Below are 19,947 nucleotides of genomic sequence, written 5' to 3' on the forward strand. Positions count from 1 at the left end.
TGTGACCATGTGACATTTGAAGTACATGACTCATCCCAAACTTTTATAAAGAGACGAGCAGATGTCCCGAGAGAGTGTTGATGGTGAGTCAGAGGAGGTGCTGTTTTATACTCCGTGAGGTATAGTATATTAGGTCCACTGCTTGAATAAGGGAATTATGGGAATGTTGGCAGCACTTTTGGGGTCAAACGATGTGATTATCTTCATACTGTTGTGGAAATTGCAAACCAGCTCTCCTATTATTATCTCCGATTAGGCTTGTTTCACTTTCTGCTGAATTTCATGTCTTACCTTTCTTTAAAGTGGGGGTTACAAAGATGTTACAAAGATGTTCGAGTTCGCTCGTAGGTAAGAGGCGTGGAGGATTCCTGGGGTGGTAGAGAGGGGGAGAGAGAGGTCATGCAGTTGTTGGGTGGTGGGGGGGATGGTGGTCCGGGGGAGGGTGGGATGGTGGTCCGGGGGAGGGTGAGCAGGACGGGAGGAGTGGACAGATGTCAGAATCATGAAACTGCTGGCGAGGGGATTCTCGGAAGAAATGGGATGCAGTGGTAGGTCGCAGGTACTGGGACCCAGGGTGGAATGGTGGCCGGATCACAGGCGTGATTGTGCAGTGTACAAGTATTGGAGAGATGGGGGGGGCTGCAAGGCCTTCGAATAATTTAGAAGGTGGGGGTCTTGGAGGGTTAAGGTGGTAGGAGATCTGGAGCTTGACTGGGCCTGGGATGTTGTAGTGCTTGGAGAGGAGGGGCTGGGATGTGGTCGTATTTTCTGGGCAGGAGGGGTGAAGAGGAATGAAGGCCAAGCAGGGACTGGGGACAAAGAAGTGAGCAAGGAGAACGAAGGCAGTAAAGCTTTCTGAAAGTCTCCTCTCTCTGCTCCCCAGAAGTTTTGGAGCAGGGTTTTCCCACCACTGAACTGAGAAACCTGCTTTATTTAGTTATTTGAAGTGCCTCGTGTGCTTATACTGCAGTCACTGACTGTACAGAAGAGCAGAGGCACTGGATCGCCTATAAATGTGGAGGAATGACATTTCACATTGCTCTCCCAAAACCCGTCAACTGCGCTGGTGGATGCAAAACTAACCCGAGGTGCTGGTGGGGTGCTGGACTTGTGCTGTGAGCTCCAATTGACCACGCAGTGCCAACACAATACTCCAGAATACATCGCAAGTCCCAGAAAGACAAGCCTGTTCTTACACAGGAACAGGAGTCGGCCATTCAGCCCCTCGAGCCTGCTCCATCATTCATGATTCAGATCATGCTGATCTGCACCTCAAATTCCACTTACTTGGTTTGGGACTTGGCAGAAGTCGAGCAATCTTTGTTTAACCACCTCTCACCCCGACCCTTAACACAGCAAGTGCTGCACTCACTGCCTGTCAGACAGCAACAGACTGCCAGGAGATGCTTTACGATTTCCAGATCACGACTTCAAACGAACAGTAACAACAGGTCCCCACGTCACCTGTCTGGGCGGAGATGAGCGGCAGCAGTCGTCAAGCTGCGTTTTACAATACGGTCCAAGGTAAACACGACTGGGTGGAGTCCAGGCAGAATGAACAAACTCATGGGCAGCAGAAGTGACTGACTTTTACACTGGGATTTAGCGGCCGACTCCTGACTGCAGGAAATCCCTCTCAAAACCACTGCTTTAATGGTGACAAGTTCAACTTCTGAAAATTCACTCTGCCAAAGAACCAGAGGCGACATGAGGAACTTTTTTTTAAAAAAAAGGGAAAAAATTTGCAGGAGCTGTGGGGAAAGAGCAGGGGAGGGGGACTAATTGGATAGCTCTTCCAAAGAGCCAGCACGGGCACGATGGGCTGAATGGCCTCCTTCTGTGCTGTATCATTCTATGATTCTGTGATGGAGACAGGATATTAAAGAGGAGATCCTCATCCTTCTGTTCACATTTCAGTGCCCAATCAGTGTAAGTATAATCATTGGGCAGGGACATGCTCAAGGTCTGTCTCACTGATCAGTGAAGGCCAACAGATTTCGTGTCACTGGAGCATCTGCTGATCCTCAGACACAGATATGTTGGACTCCAGCAGCCACCTGCACTTGCACACCGCCTGTCTGTTCTAAACCAGCAGGGGCAGATGATGCGACTGCCTGCACTTACACTTGTGTACCAGTCTGTAACTCTCGTCATTTGCCTCGGTAGTTATGAGTAATCGGCTCTGCCACGTACCTTGCAGTCTGCACTGACCCTACGGGTTCTGCATATAATAATGTTTCATGCAAAACTCACCACAGGTATGTCAGTGAGCAGGTGCTCCCTCTTCCCCCCCAGGCACTGTTATTATTGCTCTCACACCTGTTTGCACTGTGCAAACTTTGATCAACACCAAGATTTTCCTCTCTGAAACCTGCTTTGGGTAACTCTCGGATTGGTCACCAGGCACCGATGACACCAGGATCAGCAGTGATACCAAGTTTCTGTTGTGACTACACTTGAAACTGATGGTGTTGAAAGAGCGGCGAGGGCCCTTACTGAAGAACCCAACATCCACAGGTCAACCTCACCCTCGGCAGTCCTTGAAAACTCAAGACCTGCTGATACGGACTGGAAATGTCACAGTGCAGCGCTTGGCGAGTGTGTGGGCCCCTGGGTCCTTGAACGTGTGGAACGCTAATGCCGCCTGCCTGTGGTTTCACAGTGTGCCGCTAGCCATGAGGACCGTGGCTCCTCACATGATGCCCGTGACCCAACCTTTGGTGGATCCCAAGGTTGGAAGAAGCAAAAAAGTGCTCGGCCTGCATCCCGTCGGCCCGACAGCTACCAGCGACAGACTCATGAAGAAAAGTACGGAGAGTGGCACTCGCATATCATTATACGCTTCTCTCCACCACCATACTGACAATATTAAAACACCCTAAACACAAATCTAAAAGCATTGAACAGAACCAAGGCACAAATGCAATGAAGTTGAGCATCATTGACACCAAAAGTTGAATAAATCCCTTCAATCAGTGACCTTACCTAAATTTCCAATGCTAACAGAACTCCTGGTTCAAGACTGCCTGAGGACTCATTAGACTTCACTTCACTTTACCAAACCATCAGGAACTCTCAACAGAAGAATTTTCAGGAACATGAAAAAACTATTCGGCCGTTTTGACTGCTCTCAATAGCACTGACCTGCTTCTCTCCATAGCCCTCAATCCCTTCTCTCTCCAAACACATATCTGTTGCCTCTTGAATCCCATTTACAGAGTCTGCTTCAAACACTTGTTTCTTAGCTTTATTGCCCTCTGCATAAATAAGTTCCACCAGACTTCCCTTCTTACCCCGAATTCTCCAATACCTGCATCAACTCAGATTTGAACCCATCACCAGAGTGAATACTTTACCCAGAGTAACTTCATCAACCCTCTTCATAACCCTGAAAACTTGGTTTTAGGTCTTTCCTATTTCCAAGGAGAACAAGTCCGACCAATAATCTTATTCCCTAACTCAGATTGCTGATACTCAGATGCCCATTTGCTGCTCGCCTCTGTACCCTCACAAGACGAAAAACAAACATCCTCTCTCCGACTAAGTGACCAGAACTAAAAGCACAATATTCCAGACAAGCTCAGAACCTCCCTTAGCAACAATACATCTTTCGATTTGTCCTTTATCCCTCGTTTACTGAAGTTAGACAGCACACTTTGATGGTTTCAGAGATGAAGTCCCTGATTCTCTTTCATGATCAGTGCGCTGTGCAATTAACACTGTCCCTCTTTGGGTTTGTTGCTCCCAATTTCACTTTTGCACATTAAATTGCATTTGTAACCTGTTGTCTCAACTCACGGGTGAAACTAAATCCTTTTAAATCTGGTTACTTCTCAATATTCACCCAACTGTCTATTCTGGTATCTGCCAACCTTTTATTGTTTCGACTGCCTGCATCAGTGTTGCTTTTTTATTTAAATATGTCGAGGGTCCCAATAATGCCGACTGGGCTGTCTCCCTTGTTGTGTCTTTCCAGAATTAATTTTTTCCATTGTTGGCTACCTTCTATTTCTTGTTCTTTCTTATTTTTCCTGCCTAGTTCCTCAACTTCCCTCCTCCCCTGAAGGCATGCTCTCCTCCCTGAGGTGTGGTTCCATGGCACCAGTTGCCTTTTCTTACGTCTTGCCCAAATGGTCACGTGTGGATTTACACACTCAACGTTTTGCAAGCCCGTTCACTGCAGGGGGCCATCGCAGCCAAGTCCCATCAGCTGAGACATTGCAGATAGGGATTGAACCAGAGATCTTGCCGGACTGTATGGCTCAGTTAGCTACCAGATAAACTCAACTGAGCCATCGGAGGGGCAGCAGAACAAGGTTAAATCTACGCTGTACGTGGAAAGGGAGGAGGCGGCCCCAGTGGTGTAAAACAGCAACAGGGCTCCAGGTTTGGGGTGGTGACTATCCATGTGCAGAATCTCCCAATGGCAGCGTGGAGTCATCCAGACAAGAATACTCTTTTCCAGCATTAAGGATGCCGGGACAGCCATGATCAAACCACATCACTGTGAGAATGTAGCTGAGGAACAACCACAGCACCATAGCCAAGGGGGAGGACGGAGAGCAACAATGGATCATGCCAGGAGGAGGAGCTGAGGGTGCAGGAGATCTGCCTGCAGAGAGGCTTGAAGGGGACGTGGATAGGAGGGAAGGCCGTTTGAACGGGAATTCAAGCTGATGGAGAAGGGGAAGCTTGAACCCGATCGTGGGAATGGAGTCAGACTCAACGATAAATGGTCAAAAAGAAATTGAGCTGCTCCTTGGCAATACCATAGTGTCTGGTGGCCATGCGGTTTGAGAGCTGACCTTGGATCGGAAAGGTCTGAGGTTCAAGTCCAGGTTAGGGACAAGATAGAACAGGATAGGAAAGGTTAGTTTAATAGTTTAATGGGGGTGAGTGAGCTGAAGACTTGTTTCTGTCTAATGAAAGCTTGAAGATGACTGTGGGGAGTGCCACCAGATACTGTGGGTTTTTTTATAAGATATTAAGGGGAACGGATAGGGTGGATAGAGAGAAACTATTTCCGCTGGTTGGGGATTCTTGGAGTAGGGGGCACAGTCTAAAAATTAGAGCCCGACCTTTCAGGAGCGAGATTAGAAAACATTTCTGTACACAAAGGGTGGTAGAAGTTTGGAACTCTCTTCCATAAACGGCAATTGATACTAGCTCAATGGCTAAATTTAAATGTGAGATAGATAGCTTTTTGGCAACCAAAGGTATTAAGGGATATGGGCCAAAGGCGGGTATATGGAGTTAGATCACAGATCAGCCATGATCTTATCAAATGGCAGAGCAGGCACGAGGGGCTGAATGGCCTACTCCTGTTCCGATGCTCCTAGGTAATGGTTTTTGGTGCAACAAGACTGCGAGCACTGGCCCATATCAGAGATTGATGAATGCCAGCAATGTACGATTCAATATGTAAACAGTGGAAAATAGTTGTTAAAAAACATTTAATATGGCACCTTTCACAATTCAGGACTTTCTAAAGTGCTTTACAGCCAATTAATTCCTTGCATCGGAAATTCAGATAGTTTCCATAATTTAGAGCTTCATTCCGAGAGGTCACAAAATTTGAAGAGCAAAACATCCTGTTTTCTCAAAGGACACCAACTCGTACACTCCCCAGGGGATTTAAATCATTTGTATACACCTTCTGGGTCTCAATCATGCTCACTTTTTTTTTTAAGGTGAGGAACCCAGCTGAAGGGCTTGAGTGTTAAGAGTGCAACGTCACACTGGTGATCTCAGCAATGCTCTTCCAATGTCTGGAGTTAAGGTACAGCTTTGGTGCAGAGTAGAGGAAGCATTATTCCGCACCTGTTAGAGATCTGACCTGGCCGTGTTTGATGCTGATACTGGGTGGAATATGTGCAAACGTGTTCCATTCTAATGCACTTGACGTTCCTTTGAAATAAAAATAGAATTCACCCAAAAATTTGGAGTGCAAAACAAAACGCTATTCTCTGAAAGGACATCACGAGCTGCACCTCTGAGCATTCCACAGGGTATTTTAAAATCGAGGAACCGAGGGGAAGGGCCAAGCCCACAGATTGAAAAGGGGAATAAACACTTGCATTTCAGTAACACCGTGTCATCATCGAACATTTCAAAGTGCTTCACGCAATGACTTACTTTCTTTGTGCAGTGATTGATGGTATGAAGGCAACCATAGCAACTATTGTGTTCCAGCAATGTCCACCAGTCGTCATGAGGTAAATGATCAGGTCCTGTTCCTTTGGATGGTACTGGTTGAGAGAGGATTACTGACCAAAGTGCCAACTCTTCCTCAAAAAATGCCATGGGATCTTGAACAACCACCTCAACCGGACAGAGGGCACCTTGGCCAACGTTTCATCGGACAGATGCTACTGTCAGTGGCATCGCACTTAATGTCCACCCAACCCACAACCCTCGAACCCAGGGCCGAGTGTGCTGCCAACTGAGCCAATTGGGCATACAATGGACTGGAGACAAGACAAGGTCAATCAACAAGCAGCGGTTCGGTGACGTTACACTGGAGTTTTCAGGCTGAAATTTGGAGGAGGAAGGGGAGACCGTAGAGAGAAATTAAGATGGAAGGAGGTTGGAAGTTTTGAGGCCCTGGGAAAGAGTCTGCCTATCTGGAGACCAGTCTGAGTTGAAGACAGCAAGGAATCTGAGAAGATTAATACATACCTTCTTAATTGCATCATTAATCCAAAAAAGTAAGATTGTGCTGTATATTCCTTTCGCAAGCCAAAATCTAAACGAGCCTCCTCCTGTTCCTCTCACTGCTCATGGGAAGTGCAGTCCGGAGAGGAAAGAATCATTTTGGGTGATATGAGGTCTGTGATCTGAGGAACGGCCACCACCCGACAAACCACTGCAGGCGACTTTCACAATCTCACCTTGGGGGAAATCCCGCACAAAATGTCTGATCCCGGCCTGCCTCAGACTGAAGCTCTGCGACGCGGCACAACTGTCAGACACCAGGCATGTTCAAAATATCTCTTTACAACATTTAGGCTCGTGTGACAATGCAGTGGAATACACTTGCCCTTTAAGCTGGATTAAAAGATGTGCCAACTCTGGTCAATTCATGTTGGAAATCCAAAATGAAAGAAGACCCTTGGGACCGAAGGTGAACATGATCAGCAGTGACATGCCAATGTTTCCCAAACAGACGATGAAATAACCTGTCTCCCTGCACTGACACACAATGCAAAGTGGTCCAGTGATCCCTCAAGGCAAAAAGGAATCCATTTCTTTTTCATTCGGACTTCAGATAAAACTGCACCATATTTGGCCGGGCATTCCTGAGTTTTTTTTAAAACAATGATCACCTGTTTTTTTAAAAGAATATTAAAGGTTTTCATGGTTTGAGGGAACTATGTGCCACCGTGGGCTTTTACGGGTGTTGGCACAGTGAGAGCATTAACATCTTCGAGTGAGACTGTCGTGTGTTCAAATCCCAGCCCAGAGACTTGAGAATGTAATCCAGGCAGGACTGAGGGAGTGCCGCACTGTCGGAGGGGCAGGACTGAGGGAGTGCTGCACTGTCGGAGGGGCAGGACTGAGGGAGTGCTGCACTGTCGGAGGGGCAGGACTGAGGGAGTGCCGCACTGTCGGAGGGGCAGGACTGAGGGAGTGCCGCACTGTCGGAGGGGCAGGACTGAGGGAGTGCCGCACTGTCGGAGGGGCAGGACTGAGGGAGTGCCGCACTGTCGGAGGGGCAGGACTGAGGGAGTGCCGCACTGTCGGAGGGGCAGGACTGAGGGAGTGCCGCACTGTCGGAGGGGCAGGACTGAGGGAGTGCCGCACTGTCGGAGGGGCAGGACTGAGGGAGTGCTGCACTGTCGGAGGGGCAGGACTGAGGGAGCGCTGCACCGTCAGAGGGGCAGGACTGAGGGAGTGCTGCACCGTCGGAGGAGCAGGACTGAGGGAGCGCTGCACCGTCGGAGGGGCAGGACTGAGGGAGTGCTGCACTGTCAGAGGGGCAGGACTGAGGGAGTGCTGCACTGTCAGAGGGGCAGGACTGAGGGAGTGCTGCACTGTCAGAGGGGCAGGACTGAGGGAGTGCTGCACTGTCAGAGGGGCAGGACTGAGGGAGTGCTGCACTGTCAGAGGTGCAGGACTGAGGGAGCGCTGCACCGTCGGAGGGGCAGGACTGAGGGAGTGCTGCACCGTCGGAGGGGCAGGACTGAGGGAGTGCTGCACTGTCAGAGGGGCAGGACTGAGGGAGTGCTGCACTGTCAGAGGGGCAGGACTGAGGGAGTGCTGCACTGTCAGAGGGGCAGGACTGAGGGAGTGCTGCACCGTCGGAGGGGCAGGACTGAGGGAGCGCTGCACTGTCAGAGGGGCAGGACTGAGGGAGTGCCGCACTGTCGGAGGGGCAGGACTGAGGGAGTGCCGCACTGTCGGAGGGGCAGGACTGAGGGAGTGCCGCACTGTCGGAGGGGCAGGACTGAGGGAGTGCTGCACTGTCGAAGGGGCAGGACTGAGGGAGCGCTGCACCGTCGGAGGGGCAGGACTGAGGGAGCGCTGCACTGTCAGAGGGGCAGGACTGAGGGAGCACTGCACTGTCGGAGGGGCAGGACTGAGGGAGTGCTGCACTGTCGGAGGGGCAGGACTGAGGGAGCGCTGCACTGTCAGAGGGGCAGGACTGAGGGAGCGCTGCACCGTCGGAGGAGCAGGACTGAGGGAGCGCTGCACTGTCAGAGGGGCAGGACTGAGGGAGCGCTGCACTGTCAGAGGGGCAGGACTGAGGGAGTGCTGCACCGTCGGAGGGGCAGGACTGAGGGAGCACTGCACTGTCAGAGGGGCAGGACTGAGGGAGCACTGCACTGTCAGAGGGGCAGGACTGAGGGAGCGCTGCACTGTCAGAGGGGCAGGACTGAGGGAGCGCTGCACTGTCAGAGGGGCAGGACTGAGGGAGCGCTGCACTGTCAGAGGGGCAGGACTGAGGGAGCGCTGCACTGTCAGAGGGGCAGGACTGAGGGAGTGCTGCACTGTCAGAGGGGCAGGACTGAGGGAGCGCTGCACTGTCAGAGGGGCAGGACTGAGGGAGTGCTGCACTGTCAGAGGGGCAGGACTGAGGGAGTGCTGCACTGTCAGAGGGGCAGGACTGAGGGGGTGCTGCACTGTCAGAGGGGCAGGACTGAGGGAGCGCTGCACTGTCAGAGGGGCAGGACTGAGGGAGTGCTGCACTGTCAGAGGGGCAGGACTGAGGGAGTGCTGCACTGTCAGAGGGGCAGGACTGAGGGAGCGCTGCACTGTCGGAGGGGCAGGACTGAGGGAGCACTGCACTGTCAGAGGGGCAGGACTGAGGGAGCACTGCACTGTCAGAGGGGCAGGACTGAGGGAGTGCTGCACTGTCAGAGGGGCAGGACTGAGGGAGCGCTGCACTGTCGGAGGGGCAGGACTGAGGGAGTGCCGCACTGTCGGGAGTTGCTGTCTTCGGATGAGATGTTAAGCCGGGTCCCACCTGCCCTCTCAAGTGGACGTAAAAGATCCGATGGTACGATTTGAAGAAGAGTAGGGGAGTTCTCCCAGTGTTCTGGCCAATATTTATCCCTCAACCAACATCACTAAAACAGATTATCTGGTCATTATCACATTGCTGTTTGTGGGATCTTGCTGTGTGCAAATTGACTGCTGCATTTCCCTGCATGAGAACAGTAACCACACTTCAAAAAGTACTTCATTGGCTGCAAAGCGTCGTCTCCCACCTCCGTGACACTGGCGTGTGTGAATGCCCCCACATGCTGGGAAATCACGGGTACAAGCCCTCGTCTCCCACCTCCATGACACTGGCGTGTGTGAATGCCCCCACATGTTGGGAAATCACAGGTACACGCCCTCGTCTCCCACCTCCGTGACATTGGCGTGTGTGGCGGCTCTTATGTATAATGCGACCAGGACGAATATATTCACCAGACACGTCAACAGGAAGACACTGGGGCAGAGAAAGCTGCCAAAAATCAGGAAGAAATTAATTTTGTGGTTGCACATTTTAACAACATACTTGCCAGATTTTTGCAGCCGTAGCAACTCTTTGCACCGATAATAGTGTCTTGTAATGTAGTAACATATCCCGAGGTACTTCACAAGGGGTGGGAGTTAATCAGACATCGGGCACGGTGTGGGAAGGTGACTGAACGTGGTCTAAGCAACTGGTTGTGAGGAGGCTTGTGAAGTGGGGGAAGGACGGATCAAGGTGGAGGCTTTGGAGTTCACATTGGATGACATGGAATGGCCAATCAGGAGTGACATGACGAGCAGTGTTGGTCGGAAAGGTGAGGTTGGGTGGGGTGTTCGAATTAAATGATAGAGCCGTTGGCTGGACAACACAAATAAAACCATTCCCAACAATGATTTTTAGTGAAGGCAGTCTTGCATGTTGTGATGTACCATTGATGCCTGGCTTGCCCTGAAGATAAGCAAATACCACACTGAGTTAATTATATTACTGGAACAGTGAATGATTATAATAAGTGCAAAAATGTAACTCAACAATCAGAGACAGACAATGGGTTGACGTCAACAGTAACGGCCTCAGGCGAGAGCAGCAGGAAATTATTCCATCTCTTTCAGTTCATTCAATTTTTTTTCTTCCTTTCCTCCCACACTCACCCCCCATCCTTCCCCCACCCCACCACCCACTCCCGCCTTTCCTGTTCTCCTGCATTACAAGGAAGTAGCGAGGGAACTCTCTCCCAGGCACCGGTCAATCCAGCTTTCTGCACGACAGCAACCCAGGTTCGAGCTTCCCTCCAGTTCCAATGCCCGCACTCCCCACCCCCAATCTCCCGGTCCTCTCCGCCCACCCCCCCGCCCATGGAACAGCAGAATCCAAGCTTTCCCATGAATTCACTAACCCACGTCCAATTTAGGTCACCGTGTCATTTGAAACTGGTCGCTGCTGCAACAGCTTGGATCCAGTGCAGTAAATGCTTAATCGTCAGCAGTTTGAGGCAGGAAAATAGTTTTTAACGCCAAGGACCTGGAGCATGTTCAATTGAATCGGAGGTCGAGCTCATAATGGGAACCCCACAGCAACATAAACTCTGCAAAGCTCATTTCACAACCCTGAAGGGCACATCCTCCAAACTAACTTCTGCTGGTACAGAGTTAGGACTTCACAATCTCACCACTCTAAATCCCCCCACCCCCCCCACCGCCTCACCCGCCGTGGGCAGTACCAGATTCAAACTGGCGCATCCTCAGTAGAAACCACCATTCTTATCAAAGCATCAGCGTCACACTGCTTTAATCCTCTTTCTGCCTGCGCACACACATTGCACCGAGGTTGGAATGTTCAGTTCGCGCCCTGTTCCCATCAGACCTTGGATCAACTCTGGTGGCCTTTTTCCAAATGGAGCAATCTCGGTAACAGGCCAAGGTCCATCATGTAGGTCTGCCAGCCAGCGCAGGAGAGAAGATGAGGTCATTTCTTGCTTTATTGCACCCACCCTACTCGACTCCATCCCTATTTCTCTCATTCTTTGCATCTACTTCTCCGGTGTAGAGGTGGGGGGGGGTCAACCAAGTGGCCTGACAGACGACCTTCTCCATGGCAACGTGATCATCCAAAATGGACGCTCAGCTCTCCGGGGCTGCGAGGTTCAGGGGGAACGTGTCTGCATGTCTTTGATTGCCTGACACGAACCGCACTCCTCTCGGGTTGGATTGGTCCTGGTAGTTGCCTCTCCTCCCTTACCCTGCACCTCAAACGGAATCCTCCCTTACCCACTGCTCCACCCAGTCATATTAACTAATCCTCACCCACTGCCAATCAAGTCCAAATGGTTCGTATATTTTTTTCTCTCTACTTGATTCTTGGTGCGCGGGTTTCTTCCAGGCAAAGTCACCGTGCGCCTCTGTGAGCCACAGTGTCAGGGACAACTCCTGCGGGCCCCGATAGGCATCTTGCTTCCCACCAGCAGTGGGGAGGAGGTACCAAGACTTGGGACATTACTTGTTTCTGCAGTCACTTTGAAGCAGACATGGGTGAGCGTCCTTTCTGGAGACCTGCATACACGGCTCCACCAACACTCAAAGATAATGCCATCGATGAGCCAGACCTTGGAGCACTGCTTTCAAAGCACACCGACACGTGTGAAGCCAAGATGAATGCAGGCTCAATCCCACTCCGATTTAGTAGACTGGCAGTGTGGGAAGGAGAGGGGGTGCTGGGGGAGTGAAAATAACTGCTGGCTGAGCAACAGAAATAAAATGACCCCCTAACAGTGGTTGGCTCATCAGGTCTGAGTTACACTGCATGGGAAAAACTAGATGGAGGCCTTAATATCTTCCTCATGTAGATCAGAAGAGGCGAATCAGGCCAGACATGTCCTGCTACTCCTCCAGTGGCAAGTTCCAGCTGGAGCCTCAGTCTGTAAAAGAGACCAGCTCCCCTATCACTCCTCAGCCTAACAGTCTTGGCCGACACCAGAGATCATTCACAAAGAGAGAAAATGAGACAAAAATGCCCCAACTTGGTATCTGGCTGAGAGTGAAAGAGTTAAGACCTGCAAGTTCGAATCGAAGTTGGGAGGGTGGCCATCTCTCAGGTAGCAGTGCTCGGAGCAAAGCTAATGCACAGTGCTGAACATTGCCAATGCCCTTGAGGTTACGATAAAGGGAAACATTTGTGTGGCAAAACATCAAAGTACACAAATACTGATTTAATACAGTTCAGACAAAAAAAATACATAAATCACGGCACTGAGCTGGCTGCAGAACATGTCAGTTCTCAGTACATTTTTCTGGCTGAGCTGGAGGGGCGACTCTGACAGGACGTACGAACATACGAATTAAGAGCAGGAGTAGGCCATTCGGCCCCTCGAGCCTGCTCTGCCATTTGATAAGATCATGGCTGATCTGATTGTGACCTCAACCCTACTTTCCCATCCACCTACCATAATCTTTGACTTCCTTGTTAATCAGGAATCTATCTAACTCAGCCTTAAAAATATTCAATGACCCTGCCTCCACCGCTCTCTGGGGAAGGGAGTTCCACAGACTCACGACCCTCTGAGAAAAAATTTCTCCTCATCTCCGCCTTAAATGGGAGACCCCTTATTTTTAAACTGTGGCCCCTAGTTCTAGTCTCTCCCACAAGGGGAAACATCCTCTCAGCATCTACCCCTTCTAGTCCCCTCAGGAGCTTACATGTTTCAATAAGATCACCTCTCATTCTTCTAAACTCCAATGTATACAGGCCCAACTTGTCCAACCTTTCCTCATAAGATAACCCCCTCATCCCAGGAATCAGTTGAGTGAACCTTCTCTGAACCACCTCCAAAGCAATTATGTCCTTTCTGAAATAAGGAGACCAGAACTGCACACAGTATTCTCGATGTGGTCTCACCAATGCCCTGTACAACTGTAGCAAAACATCTCTACTTTTATATTCCATTCCCCTTGCAATAAATGACAACATTCAATTTGCCTTCCTCATCACTTGCTGCACCTGCAGACTAACTTTTTGTGATTCATGTACTAGGACACCCAGATCCCTCTGTACCTCAGAGTTCTGCAATCTCTCTCCATTTAAATAATATACTGCTTTTCTATTCCTCCTGCCAAAGTGGACAAGTTCACATTTTCCCACATTATACTCCATCTGCCAAATTTTTGCCCACTCACTGAACCTATCTATATCCCTTTGCAGACTCCTTATGTCCTCTTCACAACTTACTTTCCTACCTACCTTTGTGTCATCAGCAAATTTAGCAATCATTCATGCAACCATAGAGATGAAGTCCCGTCTTCGCACTGAGGACACCATCCAATGTGTTGTGTGGCACTACCACCGTGCTAAATGGGATAGATTCAGAACAGATCTAGCAGCTCAAAACTGGGCATCCATGAGGCGCTGTGGGCCATCAGCAGCAGCAGAATTGTATTCCAGCACAATCTGTAATCTCATGGCCCGGCATATTCCTCACTCTACCATTACCAACAAGCCAGGGGATCAACCCTGGTTCAATGAGGAGTGTAGAAGAGCATGCCAGGAGCAGCACCAGGCGTACCTAAAAATGAGGTGCCAACCTGGTGAAGCTACAACTCAGGACTACATGCATGCTAAACAGCGGAAGCAACATGCTATAGACAGAGCTAAGCGATTCCACAACCAACGGATCAGATCAAAGCTCTGCAGTCCTGCCACATCCAGTCGTGAATGGTGGTGGACAATTAAACAACTAACGGGAGGAGGAGGCTCTGCAAACATCCCCATCCTCAATGATGGCGGAGTCCAGCACGTGAGTGCAAAAGACAAGGCTGAAGCGTTTGCAACCATCTTCAGCCAGAAGTGCCGAGTGGATGATCCATCTCAGCCTCCTCCCGATATCCCCACCATCACAGAAGCCAGTCTTCGGCCAATTCGATTCACTCCACGTGATATCAAGAAACGGCTGAGTGCACTGGATACAGCAAAGGCTATGGGCCCCGACAACATCCCAGCTGTAGTGCTGAAGACTTGTGCTCCAGAACTAGCTGCGCCTCTAGCCAAGCTGTTCCAGTACAGCTACAACACTGGCATCCACCCGACAATGTGGAAAATTGCCCAGGTATGTCCTGTCCACAAAAAGCAGGACAAATCCAATCCGGCCAACTACCGCCCCATCAGTCTACTCTCAATCATCAGCAAAGTGATGGAAGGTGTCGTCGACAGTGCTATCAAGCGACACTTACTCACCAATAACCTGCTCACCGATGCTCAGTTTGGGTTCCGCCAGGACCACTCAGCTCCAGACCTCATTACAGCCTTGGTCCAAACATGGACAAAAGAGCTGAATTCCTGAGGTGAGGTGAGAGTGACTGCCCTTGACATCAAGGCAGCATTTGACCGAGTGTGGCACCAAGGAGCCCTAGTAAAATTGAAGTCAATGTGAATCAGGGGAAAAACTCTCCAGTGGCTGGAGTCATACCGAGCACAAAGGAAGATGGTAGTGGTTGTTGGAGGCCAATCATCTCAGCCCCAGGACATTGCTGCAGGAGTTCCTCAGGGCAGTGTCCTAGGCCCAACCATCTTCAGCTGCTTCATCAATGACCTTCCCTCCATCATAAGGTCAGAAATGGGGATGTTCGCTGATGACTGCACAGTGTTCAGTTCCATTCGCAACCCCTCAAATAATGAAGCAGTCCGAGCCCGCATGCAGCAAGACCTGGACAACATCTAGGCTTGGGCTCACAAGTGGCAAGTAACATTCGCGCCAGATAAGTGCCAGGCAATGACCATCTCCAACAAGAGAGAGTCTAACCACCTCCCCTTGACATTCAACGGCATTACCATCGCCGAATCCCCCACCATCAACATCCTGGGGGTCACCATTGACCAGAAACTTAACTGGACCAGCCATATAAATACTGTGGCTACAAGAGCAGGTCAGAGGCTGGGTATTCTGCGGCGAGTGACTCACCTCCTGACTCCCCAAAGCCTTTCCACCATCTACAAGGCACAAGTCAGGAGTGTGATGGAATACTCCCCACTTGCCTGGATGAGTGCAGCTCCAACAACACTCAAGAAGCTCGACACCATCCAAGATAAAGCAGCCCGCTTGATTGGCACCCCATCCACCACCCTGAACATTCACTCCCTTCACCACCGGCGCACCGTGGCTGCAGTGTGCACTATCCACAGGATGCACTGCAGCAACTCGCCAAGGCTTCTTCGACAGCACCTCCCAAACCCGCGACCTCTACCACCTAGAAGGACAAGAGCAGCAGGCACATGGGAACAACACCACCTGCAAGTTCCCCTCCAAGTCACACACCATCCCGACTTGGAAATATATCGCCGTTCCTTCATTGTCGCTGGGTCAAAATCCTGGAACTCCCTTCCTAACAGCACTGTGGGAGAACCGTCACCACACGGACTGCAGCGGTTCAAGAAGGCGGCTCACCACCACCTTCTCGAGGGCAATTAGGGATGGGCAATAAATGCTGGCCTCGCCAGCGACGCCCACATCCCGTGAACGAATAATAAAAAAAAAAAATATTCGGTCCCTTCATCCAAGTCATTGATATAGATTGTAAATAGTTGAGGCCCAAGCACTGATCCCTGTGGCACTCCACTTGTTGCATCTTGCCAACCTGAAAATTACCCATTTATGCCAACTCTCTGTTTCCTGTTCGTTAACCAATCTTTTACCCATGCTAATATGTTACCCCTGACACCATGAGCTCTTATTTTGTGCAGTAGCCTTGTCAAAAGCCTTCTGGAAATCCAAGTACACCATATCCACAGGATCCCCTTTATCCATGTTGCTTGTTACTTCCTCAAAGAACTCTAATAAATTAGTCAAACATGTTTTCCCTTTCACAAAGCAGTTTTGACTTGAGATTTTCTAAGTGCCCTGCTATAACCTCCTTAACACTAGATTCGAGCATTTTCCCTATGACAGATGTTAAGCTAACTGGCCTGTAGTTTCCTGCTTTCTGTCTCTCTCCTTTCTTGAATGGAGGAGTTACATTCTGTATTTTCCAATCTGATGGGACCCTTCCAGAATCTAGGGAATTTTGGAAAATTAATACCAATGCATCTACGATCTCTGCAGCCACTTCTTTTATGACCCGAGGATGAAGTCCGTCAGGACCTGGGGACTTGTCAGCTTTTAGTTCTAACTTTTTTCAGAACCCTTTCCCTGGTGATTCTAAATGTTTTAAGTTCCTCCCTCCCTTTCACCTCTTGATTCACAATTATTTCTGGCATGTTATTTGTATCCTCTACATTGAAGACGGACGCAAAATATCTGTTCAATTCATCCGTCATTTCCTTATTCTCTGTTATTAATTCCCCAGACTCTCTCTCTGGAGGACCAACGCTAACTTTACTTACTCTTTTCCTTTTTAAATACCTGTCGAAACTCTTACTGTCTGTTTTTATATTTCTAGCTCGCTTTCTCTTGTACCCTAATTTCTCCCTCCTTATTATTCTTCGAGTCATTCTTTGCTATTTTTTATATTCTGACCAATCTTCTGACCTGCCATTAATTTTCGTGGAATTATATGCTTTTTCTTTCAATGTGATACCATCTTTAACTTCCTTAGTTAGCCATAGATGGTACCTCCTTCCCCTGGAGTCTTTCTTTCTCACTGGAATGTATCTTTGTCACTGGAATGAGACAAACGATTCTGCAAGCCCAAGATTCCGCAGCAACTTTTTATTCCAGTTGTGACATGAGCTGGTACAGTGGGTGTCGATCGAGGTGGCATTTCCTGCCTTTGATGGAAGTTGGAAAATCCCACTTGCGACCCGAGGTTTCAGAGCGCGTGCCAACCAGAGGAAAAAATGTCTTGCGATGTTCCCTCGCCTCTGTTGGGTCCCGACACATCACACAGAGGCGAAAGGACAGTGTAACAGCCAGTGCTGACACCTCTCCTTGGCTGCTGTGTGGAGCTTCCATTCAATGAGTTTGGGTGGCTCGAAACGGGCCCCACAGCACAAATCCGCCTAAACGATGGCACAAGTTGACGTCCTTTGGGAAGACACATGCAAAGCTTGTGTGGCAATACACTGTTGTATTTGGAGCTGTCGTCGAGGCGATGGGGAGGAACCTTCACCCTATATCTTACTCCCTGGAATATTTGATGAAGAAGCAATTGCTACAAATACTGGGCGCCATCGATTTTCAGCTCTGCAGTTTATTGACTTACATCAGTACAAGCTCCCTGCAAGAAAAACATTCTGAAGAGCAACTACTGATTGAACTTTTGATATTCTTTGCAAGGACAATGATAGCAGAAATATATTTCGACCTCGGGCAGTGCAGTCGTTAGTAATTATGACACTGAACGAGCAACTCAAGAGGTCAGAGGTTCAAAGCCCACGATGTTGGGTTGTGAAACTGAATGACACCAGATGGAAAGTGCGACCAGACTGTGGGGAAAAACCCAACTGGTTGACCAACATCCTTCAGGGATGGGTACGTGCCGACCCGGTTCAGCCTACATGACTCCAGTCCCATACTACGTCGCTGACTCGAGTTAGCAAAGAAACCGCTCCGTTACAAAATACAATCATGTCTCCACCTTCTCAGGTCAATGAGAAACATCTCCAGCAATGTTTAAGCAAAAGTTGCAGCACTTGGGCTGCAGATCATGTTTGGACGGGGCGAATGCAGAAACTTGTGGGATTTGTTGCTGGAAATTCTGCCAACTTCACTCACCCCACTTCAGTCTCAACACCATTACATGTTACTGCCGAGTCCCACACTGCTATCCCACGGGTCGATTGAAAACCCAGGCAGTCTAAAATTGCAAAGCCTGCTCGACATTGCAGCACAGCTGGTTTCAGTGACACCTTGAATTTTAATAATATGCAAATTATTTGATAATGGGTTTGCATTCCAGTTCTCGGTGCTTTTAGTTCTGTGGTTTTCATTTTTGTGCTCATTAAGGTGAAGAATGTCAGTGCTGGGATGTGAAACAAAACCTCGTCATCCAGATACGTGCTCAGGTATCAGGTATGGTGAAGCTCTCTGAACTGGAACCCACAATGTGTCTGAACCCCAGTCTCAGAACAGCACTCCCCACTGCAACAGTGTGAATTTTCCCACATTCCCCACTATCGTTCTGACCTCTCCTGAGTTTGAGTGCCAATTGATACCAAATCAGAGGCAGCTTTTGCTTCAGGCCCTGGGTATAAAGTGGGTTGAGACTACATTTTGTATAGGACCCTTACAAAGACTTTCATATTATCGGCCTGTGTGTGTGTGTGTGTGTGTGTGTGTGTGTTCAGCTCCAGTGAAGATTTCCATGTCGAGTTTGTAGGTCTTACCACAGTATCGAGGAACTTGATACATCGTCTCAGCTCGGGCTTCACCTCACAGAACTGTCGGAAAAGTTCCCTCCCAATTGGCTGTTTGTTACACATGCTGAAGTAGTCTCGTTCTGTAAGACAATTTAAAGAAAAATCTTTTATTCTCTTGTTTGCTTCCCTTATGCCTGGAAGTTGAGCATACATTACGTGCGCTGCTGCTGCAGTTCAGTTTGGTCTAAATTCAGTGCGATTCCAAATTGGGACATTCCAACGAAATGCAAACTGCTTCATTTGTGCACTGAGCTCCCTTTTGTTTCTGAATTTTTGCTCTTCTTGAATTAGTGAGAAGAGTACCAGGGATTGGAACACTTGTCCATGGTGCATCCAGTTAGCAATATCGAAAACGCCCAGATCAGAACTTGCATGGGTTACTCTGCATCTAACCTGTATCTCCCTCACAGTGAGGGAAGCAGAAGGCAAGGGTCACCATGATGCACTTTCAGGCAAAATCCAAACAGAGTTCTAAGGAAGGGTTTCACACCCAAAACACCAATCTGCCTTTCCCTTTTTGCTGACTGACCTTTTACTGTATTTACTGTTTTGATTTCAATGGAAAACAAGTTACAGCACATACAAATGCACAGAAGAACACACAGGCAGATGACTGTTAGAAAGCTTGTAGATTAAGAGGACTGTGTATAACGCATGAAGATTCAGAGAAGCACAGCCGAACAAGGTTCAGAATTCCCCAGTCCAACACACCAACTTCCCCCGACACCCCTCCGATGTTCCACGTCAAAGTCTTAGTTTAACGGACCCTCTATTCATTTTGCAGACCCGGGGGGGGGCTCTGCTCAGCAGCCCACAGTGCAGAGATCATACTGCTCAGCAAACACTGCTCTCTGCCCATCCAAGAACCACAGGTGAAAGACCGAGTGATAACAGCAAGGAACTTGGCATCTGATTTGGGTCAAACTCAAGACTCCGATAGGCTGTGAGAACCCAATGTTTTTCACACCATAGACTGGCACTACCTCAACATATATAACAGTCCCACCTATCAAACAGTACAAAGGCAAAACACACCTCATTGGTCAACCCAATTTGTCTCCTTTACTGACGCCGTGATTTTGGCTTTGCTGTGGAACACGGGAGCACCAGTACACTGGGGACCACGGTGATTTAATGACCTCTCA

At 49.3% G+C, this 19,947-nt stretch overlaps 1 protein-coding gene across 2 annotated transcripts in view; it reads right to left on the minus strand.

Moving 5' to 3' along the window:
- The window catches only part of LOC137335798 (G protein-coupled receptor kinase 5-like), a 169,579-nt gene that overhangs the window by 57,930 nt on the left and 91,702 nt on the right, over nt 1-19,947 (minus strand). For both annotated transcript variants that reach the window (XR_010966497.1, XM_068001218.1), the window contains exon 3: nt 18,770-18,882. Coding sequence is in view for 1 of the 2 variants with exons in the window: in XM_068001218.1 (XP_067857319.1) it covers nt 18,770-18,882 (113 nt within the window). In the remaining variant the exon portion in view is untranslated. The remainder of the gene's footprint in view (nt 1-18,769; nt 18,883-19,947) is intronic.

This window comes from Heptranchias perlo, chromosome 20 (genome assembly GCF_035084215.1).
Source record: "Heptranchias perlo isolate sHepPer1 chromosome 20, sHepPer1.hap1, whole genome shotgun sequence".
In the NCBI taxonomy this organism is placed as follows: domain Eukaryota; kingdom Metazoa; phylum Chordata; class Chondrichthyes; order Hexanchiformes; family Hexanchidae; genus Heptranchias; species Heptranchias perlo.